General features: G+C 37.0%; 1 protein-coding gene across 1 annotated transcript in view; it reads left to right on the forward strand.

The window, feature by feature from the left end:
* The window catches only part of LOC139712490 (aquaporin-3-like), a 37,756-nt gene extending 23,828 nt beyond the window's left edge, over positions 1-13,928 (forward strand). The window contains exons 2-7 of the mRNA XM_071624306.1: positions 5,471-5,597; positions 6,367-6,504; positions 10,441-10,559; positions 11,750-11,967; positions 12,454-12,602; positions 13,344-13,928. Of these exons, the coding sequence (XP_071480407.1) occupies positions 5,471-5,597; positions 6,367-6,504; positions 10,441-10,559; positions 11,750-11,967; positions 12,454-12,602; positions 13,344-13,408 (816 nt within the window). The 3' untranslated portion in view covers positions 13,409-13,928. The remainder of the gene's footprint in view (positions 1-5,470; positions 5,598-6,366; positions 6,505-10,440; positions 10,560-11,749; positions 11,968-12,453; positions 12,603-13,343) is intronic.
* The last annotated feature ends 13,328 nt before the right edge of the window (positions 13,929-27,256 follow it).

The raw sequence follows: 27,256 nt of genomic DNA on the forward strand, positions 1-27,256 counted from the left end.
ATTAATAAATATAATCTTGCAATTTTTATGTATATGTTTTCAAAAGGTTTATTGCCCTCCAATATTTCTTCCAAATTTTTATTGAATAGTAATGTTTATGCTTATAACACCCGTCGTGCTAATAATTATCATTTATGTCATGTGAGAACAAATATTTCTAAGAATACAGTTTATTATAAAGGTCCATTAATATGGACCGAAATACCATTTGATTTGAAAATGAAACCGTCTTTGAATAGTTTTAAAAGGAATTATAAACTTTCACTCCTGAATTCTTATTCTCATTCAGAATGATCACTTTAATTGCACTTATATATGTCTTTTGATTTGTTCTTCAGTCCTGTCCTTTTCTTTCCCTCCTTAGTTTCGTTTCTATACTCCCGATATATTTTACACATTATTTATGTTTTCTAGGGGTCAGCGATTTACAAGGCTTATTGCTCTTCTCTGTTGACCCCCCATTCACATGAATTTACGCATCGGCTCTTGTTCTTGTTGTTGTTTTGTGTATGTGTGTATATTTCTTTTGATATTCATATATTTGTATCTATGTGTTTTCATTGTATGAATTGTTTGATGATTTTATGTCGAATGGAAATACATTTGAACTTGAACTTGATTTTTGTTTGTCAATATTTTTTTACAGAAATATTTGCTTCTTCTCCTGTTATCCAGTTATTCTTATATGGATATGATATAATGGACTCAGAAAAGAGGGGCCTTAAGCTCTGTAAACGAACTGATGGATACTCTTTCTTATTTTCCGCCTCTCCTTTCTCTTTTCGGAGGTTTGAATAAACACATGAGAAATAAGACTTTACTTTGGTGATTTAATCTGCTGCCTATTGCATGGAGCCTGGTCTATGGGGCCAAAGATATGTACTCGGAATAAAAAGATTTGCGGGCATCTTAATCTAATATTTTAAAGGTGTTTTCATTAGGCTTGCCGGCTTTGTGAACAGGCGGGCCCGGAGCGAGGATGGGTCGAGCCGTATGGCGCCCCCGGGCCCAGCCAGGAAGAGCGAGGTGCGTCACGCTACCCACCAGCGAAGCTCAACGTCAATTTTATCAGCTTAAAGATAATTTCTTTCATGACAACGAAGACATGTTATCACGAGAAGGTGTACATATGGAGAAATTTATTTATAAAACAGTACATATATACAGGGTAGACTTTATTTGCTTCTCAAAGGCTCGTGGTGCATTCATTTATTTAATGCCGTAATCGACGATTTTTAAGGGAGTACTCACATTGTTTTGTTTTTCATTTCAGCGAAAGCGCAAGGTGCACGACAATCATTTGCATGCACTCCTCACTCTCCCTTGTCAAGAATACTGTTTTGTTAAAACATCAACTTTTACGGCCTTTTAGTATGCAAATGTTTGACAACTCATCAGCGGATCAATAATAATTGTGAAAGTTCTCATGAATGATAACTATGTTCGCATTGACTAGATCAACGCACTCGAGCGCGTGCACGCACATACACACACGCATTAACAAGCAGATAAGTTACTTAACATACAGATAATTCGCAAGGACAAAAATAAGATGATTATTGAGTATAGAGTTCATGAATAAAGTGACGACAAAGAAGGGGAAGACAAAAAACCAAAGAAGCAGCATTAAATCGACTTTTGCTAAACATTCATTCTCTTTGTATGAAAAAAATTGCACGTAATTTTTAAATCGTAAATCTGTTTGTGTGTATAACCTCCTTCTTTCCATCGCACACTTACAGCTAGAGCAAAAACTAGGACGTACTTACCGACAACCAGCCTGAACCATTTTTTTTTTTCGTTTATGATATGTGAGGATGCTTGAAACTAAGACCCTTATGTTTGTATACGATCATTCTTTTTCTTAAGACCAGGATATTAAAATGTCCCAGAGCGACAAGTGCTTTACTTAATTAAATGAAGTGAAAAATGCCCAGGAGTGAAATCTGGATCTCATTTTGACTCGGCCACATTCCCTCCTCCTGTTCTCCCTCATCCTGCGGTCCTTCTCCTGATGTTTAATTCTCCCGTAACGCCGCAAAATATTCGTGAGGTTGCATACCAGTGATCAGATTATCCCTTCCAAGCGGAGGATGCGCGTTATAACCTTCAATGAAATATCAATATCTTGGTCCACCATTACCGATGTACTCTCATCTATGTTAGCTATACACCAGATAACATATACCACATTTGGAAAATGATGCGGATAGTAAAATGCCTTACAAAGTTGAGTATGATATGACTGCTTATCTATCATAAATATTATGTCTATGTCATTTTTTAATTTTTGTTTATTTCCTTGTTTTTTGTTTGTTTATTTTTCTCTTGTCCCTGTCCCTTGTCCTTGTCCCTCGCTTCGATTTACTGTTTGCTTCAAATTGGTAATAATAACAACAGGATACCTTGTGACATGATGTGCACTGTTAATTTCCTTAACCACCCGGTCAATTCATAGGTGAAAATGTTCATTACTATAGACGTGTGATGTTTCTGTCTTGTCAGCTGATGTTTGGTTTCAAAGTTCTCAATGGTTGTCCATATTGACTCCAACAGAGATGCTGCAGTGGATTAAGAATCGCCTAGTTCATTGTCATCTCTACTAAGTCTATCGTCGGTAATGAGATATTTCTATCTCTCGCAGGGAAAAGGTACGGAGAGTGATGTTGACCAGGGCGTGTCTGTAAACAGAAGTGTGGATGCGGAAGATTCGAGATGTTTACCTTGTACAGGAAGCCAAAAGGTCACATCCATTCCGCATCACTGGTTGGAGTTCAGCAGGACGAAAATGGGATACAACTGGACGGGGAAGATTAAGCAGCGTTGCCTAATTCAATGTGATGGTTCTTCGACAGTTGTCGCTCCTTCCGTGGTCGGGGTGCCCGGGTCGAGATGAATGCATCTACGCTATCCCAGATATTCGCTTCATTTCCCTCTCTCATCTCTCTAAGGGGTGTAAGAATGTGATGGACGCGTTTGGGAGTTTCTTGTTGCCATGCGCCCCGATTTCGGACCATGCCATAAACTGGCTGGGATTGCTTATACATTCAAAGAACGGAGGTAGAATTGAAGAGTTTGACTACAAGCAGGCGAGCGAGTTCTATTCATAAAATACGTGTTAAACTCTCCTTGTGACATGGGTTCCATGTATAGCATGTACAAAAAAAAAATCATTCATTTTGCAAATATGCTAGGTATTTAGGACATAACTTTATGTTGTTTATTGTCCACATTTTCAAAACATATACTATCAGTCATACTTTTGCTTTCGTTTGCGCATTCGTTTACAACATCTACGACACGCTGAACTTATGTGTAGATGCAAACGTGGAACAATTCCTATGATCTCCGCAACCTTCCAAAATGTCCAAAATTGGGTTGCTCGGAAATCACGCATAATGGCACTTGCCGTTCTTTTAGTACCGATTTCTGGGCCGCCTGCATGCTTCATCGTCCGTAAGTGATTTGAAGAACGCGTGACCTTGATTTGGTGCGCCAAAAGCGCAAGCGAGAAATCTTCAGTGGTTGCCTGTGGCGAGTACAAGGACTCATGCTTGAGTAATCGTGATTTTACTTAATCCACTTCATTGAAAACACCTTTACAATCAATGTTAGCTTACCTCCGCCACGGTTATGTTTGAGTATACATTATACCATGGAGCTACAAACGAAAGCTCCATGGTTATACCAACGTGCATGGTAGTACACAGTACGACGTTTTCGACCACGTTATAGAAGAACAAGAGAGCATGCTTGATGTATTTTGTTTTTTACACAACATTTCTGATATTAAAGTTCTGAAAATAAATGCCAACACAAAGACGAGATATCATCTTGAGTATTTTTTTTTCTTTTCTTGACTCATGAAATATTATTTTGGATTCAAAAATCCGGCATGTTACTTTTTTTCAAAGACATTTGGAAATTCTGAAGATGACTACACCTTTATATACCGTATGGCTTCCCGTATCATCCCTAAATGTCAAAAGTCTTACTTGTATTCTGTCACAGAGTTTGTGTTACCCTGTGTTAAAGACATTTTTCTACGTAGCTCAGAATACAGGGCCTTTACACCCTCGTTCATGATGCCCAAGTTCCTGGTACGCCTGTCTGCTTAATGGTATTACCTACTCTCAAAGTCTGATGAGTTTAGACTGACTGGGCGTGTACTGTGATTGCCAGGAAGGGATGGTTTTGTTGGGAACTCAACTCGACTGAGGCCATGAAACTCTCACTTAAGCTTGTCAGTGCTAACAGTGGGAGCTTTGGTGTCCAGTGGCGCTTTTTTAAAGTAATCATGTAGTTGATGACAAATTAAAGCGGCTGCCGTTGACCTTGATGTGGCGCTGGGCGGTATGCGAGGTGTGGCGACCGAATAGATGTCCGCCGTCTTCACATCTTCACTGACTGAAATATTGCCGCGCTTGAAAGAGGTTGAGTTTAAGACGGTGTTAAAGATGATGTAGGTCGCCTGTATATGTACACTAATTATGCATACAAACGTGCAATGAACCTTGTCTACGCCACTCAGAGGTTTTGCTTCATTGGCAGCTTGTTCTTTGCACTGAAAACAGGTTAATTCACAAATAACAATCTTCCTGTCTTGCAGAAAGTCCGAATGCAGTGATGCCCTGCTGGCAATGTAAGCGTTATTGTGCATGAAAATCGTAAAAAAGTGAGAAACATAACACAAATTATGATTTTTTTTTTAAAAATCCTCCCTTCTAGTACAGAGTGACCTCGGAGTTCATCCTTCCACCTCATTGTTATCATTTTTGTTTCACATCATAGTTGTCCGTCCACAACAAAGTATTAAGTACGTACTCGCCCTCTCGGCGTGTGTCACAGAAACATGCATATACAGTATCATTCTTTTCGTGATGATGATAAAGGATCGAATTTCAAATGCGGTATTGGCAAAGTTTTATACTCTGTTGGATACACTCTGCCTATACTATTGTCCTATTATTCTGACCCACACTGTGTCATTATTCCGTCATAAAGAGAGAGAATGCTGTTTTGCTCTTTTTGTGGCTGTTTGTCTCTTACCATTTGCTTGTTGGCTTTCTTGCTGTAAATCCACATGCATTCCATAGAGTTCAGAGTATGTCCCTGTAACCCGTTCAATTGATCCGGATACGAATCATTCACTATACACGGAGTTGTGAATGGCATTCCTTCTATCTCAAAGCCACTGATTTTGTCATAATCCACATTTCGTCTCAATCAAGTTTGCTCTCCATCAAAATAAAAAAAGAAATGTTTTCAAAAATATGTATACCACACACGCACACATTCATACACAATTCTTGGACAAACGCCGAGGGAATTCACATTGTAATAAATGGAGTCGTTTTTGTATGTATAATTTCCCCACGGAAATCGGGTTTGCTACTATTCATTCGCTCAAGTCTTGTCAATCACTGTTCATTCATTTGGGGTTGTTTTCTGTTTGTTTTTTGTTTGACAGGCTTTTGGCGATGCCTCGGTCGCACAGTCCGTCCTTAGCAACGGGACCAAGGGCGGCTTCCTCTCTATCAACTGGGGATGGGGTGTCGGTGTAGCACTCGGAGCTTACTTCGCTTCTGGCGTATCAGGTAATGGCAATGGCGTGTGAAGTAGTGAATCAAGGGCGAAAACCAACATGACAAATCTAATGTATGACACCTACGTATTGTGATGATAACGAAGCAAATTAAAGTAAATATCACACAAATCGAATTCAATTAGTTGATACCAAACTAGGTAATGTGTCTCTACTGCGAAATGTCACTGCAAAATCAAGCAGTCAATTATCAGTTAAAAAAAAAAAAGAAGTCAGTTGCAAACTGGGGAAACTTGACTCCAGCACTGCCCAGTCAATCTGGAGGAGACTGCAGACTATAAGCTCTGCTTTTCAGCAGTCCACTCCATTTCCAACAATTTCGCATGTTTTTCGGTATTTGTCTTGAAATGTACAAAATTGTATCACTCCTCATAGTTTGTTTTTCATTGCATTGTTGTGTTATTATGTGTATCCAAATGTTGTACTGATATGTGCTAGAAATGAAATAAAACAAAATGAATTGGAGCGGGAATTGTGCATTTCTGGTCAGCTATTGCCGAATTACGTGTTCCAGGACTTATGTGTATTAAGCAACACTTCGGATAATCTTCCATGGAGTATGTCCAATGAAGCAGCACGGAGTAAACAGTGACTCAATAAGCCGAGTGTCTGACACGTTCTGACATGTATGACACGTTAAAAGTAACAGAGTCTTTCCCACAACGAATAAACACTATGCGAGATTGTTTCACCATCGTTTTTAATAGTGAATAGATTACATATTATCACAATACATCGCTTTCTTGTTGTTGTTGTCGCAGGTGCGCACATGAACCCGGCAGTGACACTGGCATTCGCTTGCCTGGGTCGATTCCCCTGGAAGAAGGTGGCGCTCTACATTCTGGCTCAGATGGTGGGGGCCTTCGTGGCCGCAGCTGTTGTATTTGGCATCTATTCAGGTGAGAACGGGATGGGCCGCGGAGCATGAAAGCCAATGGGCGGGTTTGGGGGTTTGTGGCCAGTGAGAGAACGTCAGATTTGATAACGTGAAAATTGTCGCGTTTTGACAGATTGGAATGTTCCGTTCCTGTATGTTCTTGTTTGTTTGTTTGTTTTTCTTGAAAAGATTCACTAGCTCTCTGGAGGGATGGGGGTGGGCGTGCGGGTCTTTTTGCTGCTGTGAGAATCGCCTGTATAATTTTGTTCTTGTTTTGAATAATTTTTCGCTTTATTACTAATGATACACTAAAAACACCTTTCCACTTCATTGTAATCACCCTAAACCTTACCTGCCCCCCCCCCAAAAAAAACCCAACAACCACCAAAAACACAAAAACAACAAGTTGATACCTCGTTAGATCATTCCACTGCATGTTGAATGTTTCATCACGTATTGTGATTGATAGTGATGTGCCCTATCTAATGAGTATTTTATTACTCTATTAATAGACGTTTGTTGCCCTAATGTTATTTGCTCAATACGCCGACGAGTTGGTCGTGAGTTTGATCCCTTGCCATCTGCACTTTGGTCACTGCGTGCAGTAATCAAAATAATCGTTCCTTTTCAAATGTTTTATGTAGCAAGGCTTTTCACGGAGTAATGATTATGACATCGTAAAACTGCAAATGACAGGGGGATGTCCTACATGTTATATTCGGAATTAAGACATTGCTTCAGCATAAATTTATATTCCGTTGTGGAATTGAAGATCAGTAGATTTTGCGTATTTTTTTCCACGATTATACAGACTAAGGGATTGTCTTTCTACGAACAGAATATACATGTCTCCCTCCTCTATTCGCCAATCCCTACATCTAATAATGAGAATAATGTCCACATAATGTTGTAATATTGCTGACTTGACCAAAGGCACAAGATAATTTTCTGCTGTCTGTGACTGTATAGATCAGGCTTTTGATGTCATGTAAGCTGAAGTACACAACTCTGATGTAGCAGTCTCCTCTATTGCCTAGATTACTGCTCCATATTATAGTTTGTAAGATTTTTTTTTTATTGTGATAGCATATGACGAAGTTCAGGTGCATCTTAAAAACATGTGCCTTTGACTCTCCTTCACCTTATCAATAATATTTCAGCTACGTCCTTATCATTGACATCCAAATCTATTCTGTAAAATGGCTATTGCATGTGAACAATGTTGTTCAACCATTGTAATAATGATACACGGCTTGGAAAATCTGCCAAATGCTTCTGAACAATAACCTATTTTGGCCGATTTTTACGACGGTTGTCAGTTGCCAAGGAGAGTCAAGAGATCTTCCCTTTAAAAAAAGGGGGCAACGCAATTATGTTTGTAGGCAAGGAATTAATCTCTTTTCCAGTTTGATTTCGGACAATTGACGAAAAACGGCCAAAAAGGCCTGTCACCACTAGACTGTCCGAAATTGATTGCGTGAATCATTGACATACGTTGCCAAAAATCTTCCCATCGGTGTGGAAACCGTACAAATTGACGACAGGAAACATCTGTCTTTGCAGACTACACTGGAGCCATCGTTTGCTTTGCTTTATTGCTGTTCTGTAGAAAAAGTTGAATTTAACTGAGTTGTCACGCAGCTAATTGGAACAAACACTGGGCGATTTTACACATTGGGCCATGTTTATCATCGGAACCCAAGTCATATCCTATTGTTGACTGCCACGGACACTGCTGATGATAATAACATCACTCCGTAGCCTGTGGATAGAATCGTTTTACATAAAAGAAAAAAAAAAGCAGGGTTTAAATAAAGACAAGAAACATGAAGAAATATTGATGATGGTAATGATACCGCTAACATCTTGTCCTCACGATTGAGTGACGGAGTCTGTACTTTTTTGTTGGTTGGTTCTGTTCTTCCGCCAGGCCGTCCACTACTCTCTTCTCTTTCGGGAAATCGGGTAGAATAATTCAACAGACTAAATTCTCATTTTTCGATCATAGACATAACAAGAAATATACGACATTGATATAACATCCTCAGTGGATTCTGGCTAGGATATAAAAAAACCAGATCTACTATAACACTAGAATATTGAACTGTTTATTTGCGCTGTGTCATTATTCTACTGATGTTAAGGGCCGATTTCGCTTTCCCGAGATAGTGTTGTGAAATATACGTTTCCATGTTGTCGGTATTTTCTTTCTCCTTGACTGAGCCCCTTACTAACCTGTTTTGCTGGAATCAGTTCACTTTCCAGATATCTGTGTCTTCACCCCTTTGAATGAAAGTAGGACGCTCGTTTTAGACATTATCAAAGGTCAGCTAGTAAAGGCGTTCACTTCCGGAGAAATGTAATTAGATCTTGACAACTTCCGGATCAAGAACTTTAATTCGATCGGTGGCATTAATGTCATAGCTATCAATCCTTCTTTTTTTCTTCTTCTTTTCGCATGTACGCTTACTACATTTGGTCGCTTCATTACACTGGCATATCGTCAATTAGCTTTTTCAGCTATTGTTCAGGTTTTCATGATTACATTTCTGCCTTTTGACTTTGCTTCTTATTAAAACCCCGATATTCGTTTCTTTATCTGCTTGCCTTTTTATTTCTGTTGCCACGCCACGTTCCCTCTTTTTTACACGAATGTAAGCAATGAATTCATGAGAGAGAAAGATGTAAAGGGGACGTTTTGAATGAAAGCTTGAGCTCTGAGTGACTGATTCTATGCCTTTTGCAGTGCGAAGTCCGTGACTGAAATGTATTCATTCGAAGTACTGTATACATGTTTATATCCCGAGTACAATCAATAAACATTCTACCCCAAACACATTGATATCCCAACCTTTCGCCTAGTCTTTCTGTGTAACTATTTTTGTCTCGATCGTGTGTATCACCTCATAAATGATATGAGAAGATAAACATGATACGAAATATGACATTGATACTTTCACCCTCATTTAACAAGACATTGTTTTCTAGAAAATATCCTAGCTTTCTTTATTTTTCTATTATTCGACTCGTTTAACAAAAACTGGTCTAAGATCTCGTTTTCAAATCTTGTTTTGCATTTTTATCCTGACGATTTGACCAGGGAAGAGTTTCGTAAAATGTCGAAGTTATTTTTATTTTCATTTAGAGCTAAATTGCATATATATTTGATAGGTTACTGAGTTCTTTTCTTCCCCACCACCCCCCCCCCCCCCCCCCCCAAAAAAAAAAAAGTCGTTGCGGATGAATTTGAAAATGACGAAAAAAACAAAATTGTTCTTAATCAAGGCTAAAATAAAAAAAAAAATGTTGTCAACATAAATTTCCTTCACCCACGTGGGTAGAGTTTGTAAAGGATTGCTGGTCATCACACGAAATTTTCTTGTAATCATCAAGGTGATAATATTCCATTTTCATAATACTTATTTCCATGTGATTTTAGTGCTATTAGGAAATTAATACGACATATTACGTAGTATGTAAAATGTTTTGGACCTATAATCACATGGTTCTTTTGTATCAGAGGCATCTGTCTCAGTTTATATGTCATCTGACACAGAATATACGCATGAGCAGTGAAAATGATATCAACTCGAAATCAACTGAAAGGTTCATTCTGATGCTATGACACCCTTGTTTCCAGTGATGAAACGTCATTGTCTTATCTATAGGGGGCGCTATGGATGGTGAAACAACTGTGTGAAGAATGAAATAATCAAGGGAAATTGTGGACTATCACATGCTTGGAGACCATGTTATCCGATATCGTTAATTTTTTATTCACTCCAGAGAGGTTGTTATTTCTTTATGTCTCTCCTTCCTCTAAAGATGAAGGCAAGATGCGTTGTTATTGATAATGATGTTTGCTAAATTCTTGTCACTTAAAATGTTCGTTAGTTTGTCAAGTACAGACTGTAAGGAAAATGTGGCTACACAGCTTCTCACAATGTTTAAATTCCAGACGCAATTAATGCCTTCGACGGAGGCACTCGTGCAGTTCTCGGGCCCAACGGCACAGCGGGTATCTTTGCTACTTACCCACAGCCTTTTCTGTCAATATGGAGCGGATTTGGTGATCAGGTAGGAGACTAACCGGGCATCGTTTTTCTCTTCATCTACTGGTACACCAACCTATAAAGAGAGCTATAAAGAGTCTTGAAAATTCAGAAATATCAATTCGAGACGATTAAAGTTTGGCAAGACTTTATGCTTTTGTGAGATGGGTCACACACTGACAGAGATAACAAAATAATGCAAAAAAAAAACAACAACTTGAGAGCCATCTCAAAGAGTGTTTGCGATTACTCAGGTTGGAATGAATAACCTAATTTGATATCAGCCAAACTAATTAAATAATTACGCAGCCAATGCATTAGGCTGTATGTTAATGAAAGAGATGCAGTAAGCGAGAGAGGGAAATAGGCCTATAAATATATAAATTTTGTTACCACATAATAAATGCTGGCAGCACCCTCGACTCAGCGTGTTAATACAAAGAATAGTAAAGTTTAGAAAAAGAAAAACACCCGCTTGTATTTTTTTTTTACTTGAATGCCTAACAAGTCGATTTATGATAAATATAGAATATTCGTTTTCAATTGCTTACAATACTACATGCAACGGTTTTCTTGTTATTCTTTGAGAACATTAAAGACGCAAAGCATCTAAAATAGTTTGATATCATGACAAGGACAATGACTATGCGAAGTATCAAGGCATAATTATGTCTATGCCCTGATATTTAGAGTATAGAGTCGTCAATAGGAAGGCGTATCATGTAGATACCCAGCCAGAAAGGTATTTTGTCTTTTTTTTTTCACAAGAGAGCTGCCTTGTGTTTGTTTGCATGTGTTTATTTCTTTTTGTTTTTCTTTCCTTTTTAAAGCAATTTGCCCAGTCTTGTTAGTTCAGCAATTAATATCATCATTTTCCTTACTTACAATTTTGTATTGACTTTCTGTAATCATGTGTATTCAAATTCTTATGTGTAATATCATTTTTGTTAAAAATTGAATTAACGAAATGAAATAAATTAAATGAAAAATAGTTACCGAAGCAAAATACATCGTTTCTCAAAAAGAGTATAGGTTTCCGGATGGCAGTAAGAGTTGTTGTAAACCTAAAACATGCATATAACAAAATTACAGTTTAAACTGTAATATTTCCAATCCAGTGTTTTGTCTATAATTGACAACTATAAAAAGTTCAGTCTGAAGGATACGTTTAGAATCGTTTATTCGTCTCTCCGATGACTTAATCATAACCTGCAGATATTCGGCACAGCGCTGCTTATGTCCGCTATTCTTGCCATAACGGACAAGAAGAACAACGCGCCCCCTAGCGGTATGGAGCCGCTACTCATCGGTCTGGTGGTCTTCAACATCGGCATCTGCTACGGGTTCAACTGCGGTTATGCCATAAACCCCGCTCGTGACCTTGGCCCACGAATCTTCACCGCGTGTGCTGGTTACGGCAAGGAGGTCTGGGTGTAAGTATCATCAGGAAGAAGTGAAGGGCAGATGCACAAATTCATTCGAATGTTTTCAAACTTCTCCATCTACTAAAATTGATTGACACGCAGAGTAGAATGTTACATAATCTCTTTTTCCTGACAATTAAAAGTAAGTTGACTAATCCCAAAAGGAAAATATCCACGCAATTTGATTGCGTGGATCCACTATACAAAGAATACTGAAAAGGTCTGTGTTTCTGTTTATACCCATACCTTTTACAAAGTCAGTACACTAGTAGCTTTATTATTGTATAACGTGTCCGCGAGTGCAAAATTTCAGCGAGTCGTTTTATGAAACACCATCGCAAAAATACCCATATGACTGATGGTTATCTTTGGTTATAAACAGTAAGGGATCATAGCAGCACAATACACATGCAATAATTACTACGGTATAATGATTATGTTAATTCATTTTTATCCTCACGTTCCTTACGTCACTCCGATGTCATCGATCTCCAGTCCCAACGGCATGCACTGGTGGTGGGTGCCCATCATCGGTCCCATCCTCGGGGCGATCTTGGGAGGCTACATGTACGTTTTCGTGATCGAGCTCCATCACGACCCCGACCCAACCTCGGCCAGATTAGAGGACGGTGGTGGACAATACAGTAAGACAATCCACCGTAATGAATAAAAGCAGCCTGTCATAGAGTGTGATTTGCTTAAACAGATTTAGAAGAATAATGTCTCCCAATATCGTGTTTAAAATCGTACGGTTATACACCTCAAAGATTGAAAAAAAATGAAAAAATTAACCTCGTCACACTCGAGAATACGCTCCCCTTTTGGACCGAAAATAACGGTTTGGAATTTTCAGGATCTGAATAAATTCACTGGAAATCTGTAGTGTTGTTTTTCCCTCCATCATAAAGAAGTTTCCAGTTTTATTATTCTGAGGAAAGGTCTGAATTACCTTCCTCTGCAATATACCAGCTATTGAAAGAACTTTAAACATGTTTCGTTTCAGGGTTGAAAAAAAAAGGGGGGGCACATGAACTTTTCACGTTGTACGCTTTATTCCAGTAATATACACGTTTATTTCTCCAGTGCTATCGTAGTACAGTAGTCGTGAATAGGAATGTTTGTTTGCTTTGACCAAGTGCACAAGTCAAAACACGAAGTGTTTGTTATCACGTGACCTTCTAATCAGTCTCTTTAAAGGGTTCTGTTTCATTTTGTTCATAGCATATTGCAACAATAGCATACATGTCTCCTCTATACCGTCATGACGTAATACAAAACATACACTATAGGTGATGATGAATCCTTTAGCGTATTTCATTACGGTTACTTTAAACATCTTTCCAAGTCAAACCGTCTTGTTTTGTTTTATTTTTTCCCATGATCAGGAATGGCTGAGCTGTCCAATAAGGAAGAGGACAGTCCAAAGATACAGAATCACGGCGAGCCCTGAGAAGAGACTACGCTTCTAGCCTCAACCACGAACTTTGCTGCAGTTGCATGACGAGGCTATTGGCTCATGGTTTTCATTGAGTATCAATTGACATATAACACGAACTTGCCGAAACTTTAGCTCTTTATCTTCCCTTGACCAAACGATCTCACGACTATAAGATGATACTTCGCATTTTAATGAAGACCATAATATGGTAACGCCATATTTTGAAGAACTTGATTCTGAAGGTGATGATCCATTCTCCGAGGCATTCAGACAGGTTGTTTTTCATCCATGGCGTTATGCACACTAAACCTGGAACGAAGTATTTCTTTTTCTTTCTTTTTTTGCTACACTTTGTAATTTGGGCGTAACTTCTGCAAACCTTTGTGGTCGTCAGTTTCTAAGGTCACATTGGAAAATATTGCCTGTCTCTCAGTTGATTTAATCCATAACAAAAAAGCATTGAAGATGCAACATCTGCTATGGGCAAATCAATGTTGCCAGAAGAATATTGTTTATGGCGCCCTCAACGTTTATCAAGCACTTGCACCGTTGTCGGACAACAACAACAAAAGGAGTTGACAACGTTTGAGCAATTGAGGCAAAGGCCTATAAAGCTAACGTGGTGGTGGCCATGATATTCTAAAGCATTAAAGTACAATAATTACATTTGGAAAGAGTCATATAAAATTGATAAAACTGAAGTGAAGATGACATTGTATTTGTAAGAGCAGGTCATTAGGTGAGTTTGACATTTATTTTTTTTTTTTTTTATTTTTTTTTGCATCCAGTGATTGCTAGATATGCTGCTCCTCAGCAGAACAGTAGTATTATTTCGTTAACCAAAATTTGTCAAAAAGTTAATCTAACTTTACAATATGTACAGTCTATACCATTTTTGTTGACACTTGATATCGCCGGATACAAGCTACGAGTAATGCTGATAAAATCAGCGAAATAGAAAAAAAAAGTCAAAATCAATTATAAGTCATGATATAAAGATTGTATTGAAATATGTGTCAGCTTTATTTTTTGCTTAGCGTAGTCTTAGAGAAATAGATAACTATATAAGGTGTTACATGTTATATATTTTAAATTTTGTTATAAATTTTGTTGGTTTCTTTTCAGATTTTTGCATGAAGACTTCGAACTTAATGAATTAAGACTTAAACTGTATGCGTTTCTCTAATTCTTCACCTTGTATAGGAGGAATGCAGAGAGGCGTAGGAAAATGATTGTTGGATATTGATATTGCATTACAAATCTCTTGAGTTCTGTTATAAATGATTACCCCGGTGAAGATACGGAAACCAGGATCAAACTAATATAAGATCTTAAAAAAAACAACAACCGAAAAATAAAACAGATGAAAGGGTGCTATTGTGCTAAAAGGGACCAAGACCTGCACTTATACGAGATAGGTGTTAGTTAATTTAAAAGTGTATGTATATTTGCTGGAGTCAGTGAGTCAGTTTACGCAGATCATCTTGTTACAAGACGATAAAAAGGCGCCAAAATGTTGAGTTATCAAACCTTTAATGAATTCTTATTTACTGGACGCATTGGAGGTGCAACAATATAACCATTTCGGTGCTAAACGCATTTATATCAGCGCCACTATATATCACACTTGTAGCAAAAAAATGATCTGAAGTTGTTTTGTTGCTTTGTCATTTCAACAAACTTTTAGCTGGATCAGTATAGACGTGAAATATCCGGTCATATGTATTTGCAGGGTTAAAATTGTGTGAAGACTTCGGATATTGTTTCGCGGCATTGACGTGATTAATTAAATGCGTTATTAATGCGTTGTGTATCAATGGAATGACTTTAAACAGTATAGAGTATAGCCCCTATTGATTGATACAGCAGAGACATCAATATTCCCCGCCACAACGTGTGACTCATTACGCCTTCTGTGTTGTTTTATCTGGAATCTTGGGGTCTAGTATTATGAATCTAATATGGAGTAAGATTTTTCCCACAGCTGCCCATATTGATCGGAGTTGCAATATCACAGCGATGTGATAGTGCAGTTGCGTTGCATCGTAAGCCACGCTGAAATAAAATGATCATTATCGTTACCTTTATCATACGGATACGCGATGAAAATTTTGACGAAGCATAGTTATAATAGACCTCTTATATCAATATTCACCATAATGTAAATAACATCAAGCTGTATCTATCAATAGTTCTGCATGTTTCCCTTGTATTTAAAGTAGAGTCGTAATGTTTATCAATACATCTAACACTGTATCACCCAGCTACCTCCTAAGTTTGTATTATGCATATTGAGCACGCTGTTTTCTTTCTTGTACATTTTCACATTATACACCTCCCGAGATACGCAGACTACACAGATTAGTCTGCGTTCATAGACGCAATGAAGACATAATTTACTATGAAAAGTTTGAATGTAAGATGGTCTAAATTAAGACTATCATCAGAAAGAGCAATATAAAGCACTTCTATTGATACTTCACTTGTTGCATAACAAATATTCTCGAAGTCATGACAAGTATTCAATATTTTCTTAGTAATTCCCTTTTTTTCAATGGGTTTAATCGCAAATATTTCAAATTGACAAGAATAGAGTGAACTCGTCTGCGACCAGACTCTTCAAATGTCATTCAAAACTATAACAATAAATCTCGATCTCATTCTTTGTTAATAGGGCTATACTTATCCGTTACTTCAAGCAGTAATGACTCTCTTGTATAGTCATTGCTGTGTTATAGTTGTAGTCTTGATAATTTGCGTTGATTTGTCATTTCAGAGCCACAAAGTGTATCAACATATTTTTATAATGCACAGTTCTGACATCAATTTTTTTTTTCTTTTTCAAAGTAAATCACTTGTCGTTGCTGTTGTCAGGATGAATGCATTGAGTGCAAAAATATGAATTTGGAAGTCATGAGGAACCATGTCAAAGAGAGCTTGCAGTCTGTTTATATTTGTATATAGCGTGAGATCCTATAGAATGGGGGGGGGGGAAACAGTCTTATGTAATATGATTATACAGCTTTCCACACACAAGCGGCTGGACTATAGCCAAAATTAATGTGACGTATAATGTGTGACTAGTAGTTGCCTATAGAAGCCCATAATGTCGTCGCGGATATTGCAAAGTAAAAGAAATGCACACGACGTACTGAATGTAGGTCTGTGGTTGCAGAGGTCCATCATTCTCACAAACTCGTAATGTAAAGCCAGGTGAACCGATCTTAAAGGAAACCAAAGTCCAAATGTAAATATGGATTGAGTTACAGCGGCAATATCAGTAGACCGATTAATCTGCCTCTTGTTCGGTGGCCTCTTGATAATTTTATTACAAATATCAATGTACAGCGGGTAACGGATCGGTCCCTCACAACAGACGACAGGTAACTATCTTCCATTCACTCTGCTCTGCGGACTTACTTTTTACCCGACGATGACACGTAGGAAACGGGGTAGAATTCCCCTTTCCGTTAAAAGAGATCACAAAACTTGACATGCGTGTCTTAAAGAAAACAAAATTAAAACAATGAAAGAGCACATGACTTACCTCTTTCAGATAGCAGGTTGGGTGATGTACCCTTAACATTTTATGCCTGTAACAGGTCGACGGAATGTGTACTTTTCGTGAAAAAACAATTGTGAAATTCTCCATTTGTATATTATCGCTACATTGTTGTCCGTAATGACGTCATGAAGTGTAGTCTTCTTTTCAGGGATTTATATTTGGACTTTGGTTTCTTTTAAAGACGTATACACAAGAACAAGAGCGGCAACTCGCAATACAACCCTTCGATCCAAACGGATTGTATGTTAGATGGGATGCAAAAAGAACAAGGTCCGCCATTTAATACTGAGATAGGCAAAACGCCATGAAATACCCGGATGTCCAGTGCGATATTTTCTGCTTGTACTGACATGACAATTGTGAAGTTTTTTTTTTTACCTTCTGATTCGTCATTTTCTCTATATGTGTGGGGTAATATTACTCGATTTTACACACGTAGGTACAGAAGAAATTTAACGATTTTGTTAATTCATTTCTTTGACTTATCAAAGATCATTCATTTTACATTGTTGTGTGTGCAATTTGATGAGGTAGTCCACTTGTCGGATGATTTCACACTTACTTTTGCATTTCAACATCTATATATAGGTTATACTGGGTATGTGCAGAGTTACAGAATTTGTAGTGATTGGGATCAAATTCACAAGAATTACAGTGAACATTGATGGTAACGTAGCAGCTGGACATTAGAATGTATGATTGGATGCTCACGGAAGCAGAACAAAAGAAGAAAGTAGGCATAAATTCTACACAGGTGAACTTGTTAAACAAATTGTATTGTAATGGGATTATACATTGCCACATTACTGGAATAGGAGCCTCATATATGTCATCATCCTATTCTATTCAAATCTATAGATGGCACTATCAGTTTATGTGCCACCTAATGGAAAATTATATAAATCATCTGAAATGCTCCTTAATTGTCTCGTATGTTCCATGATGGCATATTCACTATTGGATGTAGTCCACGTTCCGTAGTTTATGTAACTCTATATAGATGCGATCCAATTCTCAGGCATGTATCCCGTACCGAGGTGTGAAGTATTATTACAATGCATCACGTATGAATATACACTCAGCAAAAAAGAAAGAAAGAAAGTAAACACTTTTTCAATCTCATATTTCTCATTGAATATTAAGATAAATATTGATGGTTTATATATCATGATAAAGGCAATTTAATTGGCTATCACCCTGGTAAGTCAACAAATCAAAAAGAGAAACTTTACGCATGAGGGAACTCGTTCGTTTTTCTCTTCCAAGGCACAGAAGTAAAAATTGCAAAAATGGACAAGTTCTCATTCATGGGTGTGTGTGCTCTTCCACATAACAATGAGAACAAAAGACAAATCCAACACAATAGGAAACAACAAATAATCAGGAAAAATTACCCATCAATCTCTATAATGTCTGTGTAGCCCGTAAAGATAAAGAAAGACAAAAAATAATGGAGAAAATGAAGAATCTTCTGTCAAATCCTAATTCAAATGACATCAGAGAAGAGGCAATATCAACAAAGATGGTAGAAATTTGAAATGTTATTTCGAATTAAGCACAATGAGAATTATAGCTGTTTCTTGAATTTGTCTCATGAATTCTCGATTTCCTAAATTAAATTAGGAATGAAATAAAAAGAAAATAAGTCCATTTTACCACCTTTGCGGCCTACTCCCTATGTTATTTGAATTTGAGTGGACAGAAAATTTTTACTTTCCCCCTTAAGTTTCCCACTTTGCTCTTGTTTGAAGATTTAAAAGCATTACAAGGGAACAAAAAATTATTTTTGCAATCCATTCATGTCTCTCAATGTGTTAAATTTGTTTTTTGTTATCATTGCTACCTTGAAGGGCATTTGCAAACGAATGACTAAATGTCAAATTCTGCAAATTTGACTTTTGTGCCTTGGAATAACCTCTAATCTATTGTATATGACACAAAGTTTTTTATCAAAATCTTTTGTGAGAAATATGCACTGGAAAAAGTGTTTACTTTCTTCTTCTTTTCTTCTTTTTTTTTTTTTTTTTTGCTGAGTATATCAGACTCTATGGGCAGGGCTTGGCATTAACGGTGGCCCGAGGCCACTGAAAATTGATGTCGGATCACCCAATTTTCACAAAAGTTATCTTTAGGAGGCTCGATTTGGGCACATAAGATTTTAAATAGATTTTTATGTTCCGTTTTATTTCGAGTCACCAGAATTTCATATTAAAAGATGTTAGTGGCCCGGACCCAGCAGAGAAAATAGTTAGTAACGAGTATTTACTGTTATAGGTATGAGTTGTTGGATACTGTCATTAGCGTCCATTCGATGCAACGAACTTGTCTGGTTTTATTCGTTTTCCCATTTTGTTTTTGTTCATAGCAGAATAAAGCTTACTAGCTCCGCTTCGGAAGAGCTACACAAGAATGGTGCTGGGAGGAACGACGTAGACGTGATGTCGTGTGTACGATGCAATCAATTACTATAACACATTTGTGCGACGTGGTAGAGTGTTTGTTTGAGTGCTTGCGGCGTGTGCTGTGTCTGGTCTTTGATCAAAATAAGTCCTCTTCGCAAATGTTGATTAAAACAATAAAAGCAATAAAAAAACAGATGAAATCATCATTCTGAATAATGAAAATGAACATGAATCGATGGAGAGGACAATAAAGCGGATATAACTCCTGACTTTCAAACGGACTTCCCAAGTTCGAATCCAATGTGTGTGATGGTATAGACGTAGTGTACAACTAGAATGCTATGAAACGACGTTCCTATTTTCCATTTTAGTTGTATCGGTGCGTGTACTGCTTTAATGAAAGAACGACAGGGCCCTGTATAGGAAAGCTGTGGCGTGGTACCGATGAACACCCTGCATTGATGAAATTAGACCATAATTCTTATCATTATCCTTTTTTTCCACAATCAAACAATCTAAAAAGGAGTTTCAGAGAGCGGATACATTAGAGAGAGAGAGGGAGAGGGAAGGGGAGGAGGGAGAGATTATGGAGAGAGATATGCCAAGCTCATTTGTATGTGTGAACGTGATTAGATTATTTTGATGATCGAACATTTGGTAAAATCAACGATTTTTTTACTCTGTTGCAGTATTCATAATGGAGGAAATTTTATTAAAGATTTTGCAACTGTCAACGAAAGACAAACTCTATGTAATCAGGGAGGTGTTACAGAGGGTGGGAGAGGAATTCTCTTTCCAATTCGTGCAAATTTATGCGTTTAGGTTTAAGTCCCACCGGTTGCGATGTTCCATCATGTCCATACTGCAAGCCGCTCTCTCAAAGAGTTTTGATACGGAGACCAAAGAAGAGGGTTTTTTTTTTTTTTTTTTTTGGAAACAATAATGAAGCTGCATTTCAGAGGGAACATTGAAATCCTGGGTCTACCACATAACATTCTGGCAATTTACGGTTAATGTGCACTTTTTCTTCAAATCTAAATTTTTATCAATACCCCAGGACTGAGAAAAAGAATATTATAATCATAGTATTGCTTAAAAATTTAACATTTAACCAACAGATCTTGCGTACACTTTGCGCTTAATTTTGTTCGCCAGGTTTAGTACTTGAATGCGAAATCTTCTGGATTAAGTAATTGGCTTACGCCTGTTTCTGCTCGTTTAATAACATTCTACAGTTCAAAATGGAAAATTTTTATGTAATTATATTCGTCCCTCTATCCAGTTCTCCACACACTAAACAATTGCTGCCAAAAAATATTGAGAGGGACTGCCGCTCGCTCAATTCGTTGTGATTGATGAATACTTAAACAGAAATGTTGGCAATTCATCAACACCTGTGATAATAGCGGAGCATTCGTATACAAAGGAGAGGCTCTTCATTGTTTCTTCTCCTTCTCCAACACCTCCCTGATGTAATACACTTTACGGCAGCTGTGTACACATGTTGCTAGATCAAACGATGCTCACTTGTCACTTTTGACACGTTCAACCTGCTGACACACACATTTAGCAAATATCAGACGGGCAAGTATTTGCAGAATGTTTCTCCACTTGTGTTAATGTCGTGCCAAAAGAATGCTCTTCCACTTTCTTTTACGGCTGTAGGAGCGTAACACCAAAACTTACTGCGGTCGTGATGCTCATGATTATTCTGATCTAAACAAGTTTTCCAGGTGGGATAATCTACAAGATGTTATCACATTTACCGTATATCTCGCACACCATTGGTGTATATGTCGGCTTTAGCAAACACAAAACGTTATTGATGTTCGAACTGGAACTAACTTCCATCCCGTCTCATCAGGTAAGATAACCGTCTTAAATTTGCTTCACATTCGCAGAGTCCAAAATTAGGCCTACTGTGTCGAATCTCTTTATGATACCATTGTTAAAGACGAATAGAAAATGCAAGGAGGGCTATCTTCAAATGCCTACCTTAGTATATCCAAGGAGGTTCAATATAGAATGGAGTCACAACCATTTTATTTTCTTTGCTAGACAACGCTAGATGATCGATGCCGCCAATCGAAAACATTTGAAGCATTTGCCAAAATGGATCTTCCTTGCAGATAAGAAGACAATTGACTCGTGTCTCATTGCATAATCACCAGCCATTTTCCAGGGAACAAAATGTCTATATTGTGATGGTAATTACTTTTCGCCATCCCTACTTGTAAAAGATAGATGATAAAATGGTAGAGACACTGGGATGCGCGAATAGAAATTGCGCTAAAAATATGATGAAATAGAAATTAATAATTACTCGACTGCGCATGCCCGATATATATACATGTACCTGAAGATTATTCCATATCAGTTTTATTTGTGAGAATTAGTGGAAAATGATAAAACCGGCTTTTAAGGATAGTACAGTTTTAAACACTTTCATATGATACAGCTTCGATTACACTTTTGAATAAATTGCTGGACGGGACTGAGTTTTGTTTTATATGCTTTATCATGAAGTGACATTTCCTTTCAATTGATGAAATAAATAAGCAAAATATAGCCAGCATTATAAAGACATTCGAAATGAATTTTCAGATTACTCAGCAAGACGGCGGCATTGAACATGAATCATCAAAGGCACAAATGCACCTGTGCAATAATTCTTTTGTATATCTATAGAAAACTGACAACTGTTTAAATAATTACAGCCCGTTGGAACTCCAACTCTTAGACCTTCTTGGAATATTCAAGTCATTTGAGTGAGATCATGCCATATGGTTTCCTGGAAAAAATATCATCTGAACTGTTCCTACAATGTTCTGTGAGATTTTCTCCTGAACACATCAATTCTTAAAAATCTATTTTCGTGCACACTCAAATGATGGATTAATTTCTATCTCTCTTTCTCTCTTTCTTATGCTGCAATCAAACAATTCCTCCTTATCTCAGAAATTGGATCTTAAAGTCCACTTGACTTGCTGTTGTCTTTAAGGTGAAAAAGTTGTAAGGCATAAAAGAAAAAGCAAATTCTTACCTATCTATAACTTAAAATGTTAAAGACTGAAACGAAAAGTGACACACACGCATAGATACACATATACTTAATTTGACAAATTAAATGTGTCAAAATGAATTGATACACAACCATACATATAAGAATAGGTTTTTCGCGGTCTATTTTGTAAGTTCGTCAGTGAATATTCATATTGAGATGATTCAATTTCTAGGGTTTCAGTCATACGCGGCCGTTTCGTCGTTCAAATTATTTTTGGTTCAGGCGAATCTTCATTAATGTCAATCAAATCTAAAATGTTGTCATTCAAATTCGTTGACAGTATTCAATTTTGCAAAGCGGTCATTCAATTTAGCAAGATACAGGAATGTGATTGCGCAATTAATGCCGTTATTCAAGCATTTAAATTCGTTTATAGGAGCAATCTATGTAACACTTCGAGCAATCATATTAGCCTGAGAGTGTTCCGGCGTTATCTTATTATCATTAACATAATCGTTGGTGTTTTCATTTATTGTTTAAGCTTTGAGTACTTGTCGTGTCCATCTCTTGTCTATGTTTTTTAAATAAATATCTGCATAGGTACATGCGTTTATTGTTACAGACTTCATGCAGTCGTATTCCATCATTTTCATTTTCTCTCACAATTTGAACAAAATAATGCTCATTTCCTTTGATTTGAAACATTTGAATACCAGTTTATTTATGTTGTGATAGGTGTTCTTCCCATGCATTATATCTTGATGGGGAAAGTACATAAATTTCTCATATTTCTCATATTTCTCTTTTTTTTTTCATCGGGGAACTGGTTCTATGCACACTTACATAATAATTGATTCATGATTATCTTGATATAATGAGATTTAATTTAGATGGAACTATTTTTCTGTTTATTTCCCGGCTGTCGAGGTATCTCGGAAGGTCGGTCCGGGAGATTCTCTTAGAGATATGCAAACGAATATACACATTTTTACTGGAGTAAAAAATATGTTTTGACCTGTTTTATGACATGTGATTGCATATGTAACTTATTGGTCAGGTCGGCCTCTTCTGCCCGGTTGCCAACCCTTTCGCTGCCAAATTGAAGGAACGTGCGAATCTTGAATGCTCGAAAAGACGCTCCCTCCCATTCCGATAAATTCGAATGCTCTCGATGGGCATTCTAATTTTAATCAGAAAGATGTAAGAGAAGGAGTGGAATCTCTTTCCAATTTGTGCAAATTTATGCGTAGGTTCTATAGCATGACAATTGGATGCTTAGTGTTTCAATGCCTTTGATGTCCCATGCTCCAAGCCGCTCTCCCGTAGGGGGCCTACTAGTTTTGACATGGAGACCAAAGAATAGGTTCGTGATTTGATTTTTTTCTTTTAACTTAAGCTTGATTTCAGAGGAAACGTTGAAATCCTACCATGGAACTTTTTGGTAATATTTTAGGGAACAATCCTTTCATTTTTTTCTTCAAATCTTGTTATCAATACCCCCAGGACTGAAAAACAAGAATACTAGTATAGCGCATAAAAAGTGAATATTTAACCATCTTGCCCACATTTGTGCATATTTTGTTCACCAGCTTCAGTACCTGAGTATGAAATCTTTTGGATTGAGTATTTGGCTAATGCGTGTTTCTGCTTGTTTAAAAGCACTTGCAGTTATGGGAAATGTTCACCTTCAGGTACATGTTGAATGAGTGAATGCAGCTATATTAGTAGAGTTTGAGATAAATCAGATAATCCGTTGAAAAGTTATGAATTTTTACAGTTTCTGCGTAGCCACTTCTGGATAAGAAGACTATCATAGCTTATGATGTCACATACGTAGAATGATATAGGGAAAAGAGAAGAAGATTTCACAAAATTTCATTTTTTTTTTCCTCGACTTGTCACTGACGTATGTTAAGGGCAATATCACTGCCCCTGCCTTCTGTTAGAGGCAAGTCAAGTGCTTTTTTATAATACGCGAAAATAGTAAAAAAAAAAAGAAGATTCTTTATACTTTCTTTATATCGTTCTACCCATGTGACATCACAAGCTGTAGTAGTCTTCGCATCCTGCACTGAAACTTTAACAATTCATAACTTTTGAATGGATTGTCCAATTTTCCTCAAACTTTCACTGATGTGTTCCATCAATATTGCTGCATTCTCTTAATTCACATATATATGAAGGTGAACTTGTCCTTTAAAGAAACACGATTGTTTTTTTTTACAGATTCTTTTCGCGTATATCCTGTTCTCTATACTCTAAATAATTGGTGCTGAAATATAAAATATTGAAATGGACAGCGAGGTGCTTCCTGCTTGGTTCGTTGTGATTGGGGAATGATGCACACTTAAGCAGAGATGCTGTCCATGCTGTCGATTGTCAAGGCAAAAGTCGAGGGAAAAGAGTGCATTGATAACTTCTACGGGGCACGGATAGAAGGGAGAGATTGTTGGGTTGTTTTTGTTTTTTTCCTTCTCTTATACTTCCCTGTTTTAATGGTGTAAATGCTAATATTGTTTGACAGAAGTGTGAAGTTGAATGATCTAAAAAGGAAGTTGAATGAACCTTCATGAATCTTCATGAAGCTTCGTCTTCCCAACTTTTTTTTTGCGCAATTTTGAATAACTCGATGATCTAACTGAATAACAAACGTTCTTTGTTTATGATGTAAAACCTGATTTATCTTGTGTTATGTTTTTGTTGAAAAAGAAAAAAGAAGAAGAATGAAAATAAATGAATTGAATTGAATTGAATTGAATTGAATTGAATACTAAAATGACTGCAAAAACCTATATAATATATTTACACATGTCTGGAGGATATAATATATATATATATATATATATATATATATATATACACTCTCTCTCTCTCTCTCTCTCTCTCTATATATATATATATATATATATATATATATATATAATCGTGTATAACACATATTTGTAACAACGATGAAAAGACCTCATGTATAGATTCTAAAATGCACATACGTCCACTGAAATGGTAACCAACATTTTCCTTATAAAGGCCTCTGTTCAGTAACACTTAATGTGTTATTTTATTGCACAGTTTGTATAAGCCATCGTCTGTATCGTTAAAAAGTAAATAAATAAATAAATAAATAAAGACTCACGTTAATACAATCACGGGGAAGATTTACCTATTTTGTTGTTGTTGTTGGGTGCTTTGATTCATCATACACACTTTTACAACGAAGTGAATGTTTTAGAAACACGCTTCTCTTCGTTGCAAATGATTGACAAATTGCCCTTCGTCGACGTGAATAAGCACTACTTATCAAGTGTTTTAGTAGTAATCATGATTTAGATATATATATAATAATGGGCGATGATTTGGATCAGTCGGAAGCGCGTCTGCCACCAGATCCAAAGGACCCGGGTTCGATTCCCGAGTCTAACTGAGCAATGACGTGTGCTATCATCCCCTCCTCTTTCGTAGTATAACAGGCAAAACACTCTGTCCCGCTGATAGGACATATTTAAATGGAGGTCCCGTGATGTCAGAGATTCATAACTCATGCACGTGAAAGATCCCTCACGCTTCATTCATTTATCGCGAAGAGCAGGGCGCATAAACCGGTGAAGTCGTCCCACCCTTACATTCAACTGGACCCCATGGAAGACAGTTTAATATTAGCTATCCAGACATCTTCCCAAGATAGAAAATGAAACAAACAAACAAAAACATCGGGATGAACCAACGATTTCCTGATTACTAGACAGCCGTCGTATCCACTATAGACTACCGAGCTTCGCCTCGACAGCTCGTGTTGGGTCTAATCTTATAGTGGATGATTATACTATCGAGTCCAACCCGAGTATGATTGTCCATGCTTTATATAATGGCAAGTACTATGTAAAGACAGTGACCAACCCGCGTTTATTAACCTCGACGAAGAGCAATTGGGCATTCGATTGCAAGTAAATATAAAAATTCGACACAAGAATCCATTAATTTCAACACATGTTTTCATTCTATTATACTGCTATATTACACTGCAATCGGATCAAATTGCCTAATTAAAATTAACAAACACAGGGAAATAACTCTGGCACAATTTACAGCATCTCTTCAGTCCTTAAATAATAACAATACACATATCAACAGAATTTTTAAATTCATCTTTTGATTGTCAAGGCAAATGACCAAACACTATACATCTGATCCTGGCAATGATTTTCTCATAGATGATGCAATGACGTCAAATACTAGTAATAGAAGTGAATTGGAATCATCATCATTATCCTCACTATCTGCAGTTGTGCCGTTTTAATGTTTAAAACATTGCTTTTCATTGTGACCACCTGCTCGCTGATACAAACTTTAAGAACACATTCTTTTTCATGGTCCCGTGAAAAGATGTTTGTACATAATATAAGGTACATAATAAATCTGTCTATCTAACTTAAAGGGATACTTTATTATGCTCATGATACATGGTCTTTGGGAGATTGTGTCTCCTTATCATTTTAAGTATATTACGTTCTATCAAATCGCTTGCTTTACTACTAACATTGCTCATCTAATATCTATACAATGTCTTCGTAAAGCTGGATCCAGACATTATATGAATAGAATAATATATCACATACATGATACATAAATATCCTTTTAATGAGACCATTCATAAGATTTGGGTCCTTACAGTTTGTATTTAGCATTTAGCATATATTATGCTATACATTCAGCAAAAAAAAAAAAAAAGAAAGAAAGAAAGAAAGTGAACACTTTTTCCAGTTCATATTTGTCATAGAAGATTGTTATAAGATAAATGCATTATGTACTATATTAAAGGTGATTTAATGGCTATCAATCTGGTAGGTCAATACAAAGGAAAACTTTATCCATAAGTGAACACATTCGTGTGT

This window comes from Diadema antillarum, unplaced genomic scaffold (assembly GCF_040938485.1).
Source record: "Diadema antillarum isolate AM-2024a unplaced genomic scaffold, OU_Dant_1.0 seq00001811_RagTag, whole genome shotgun sequence".
NCBI lineage: Eukaryota > Metazoa > Echinodermata > Echinoidea > Diadematoida > Diadematidae > Diadema > Diadema antillarum.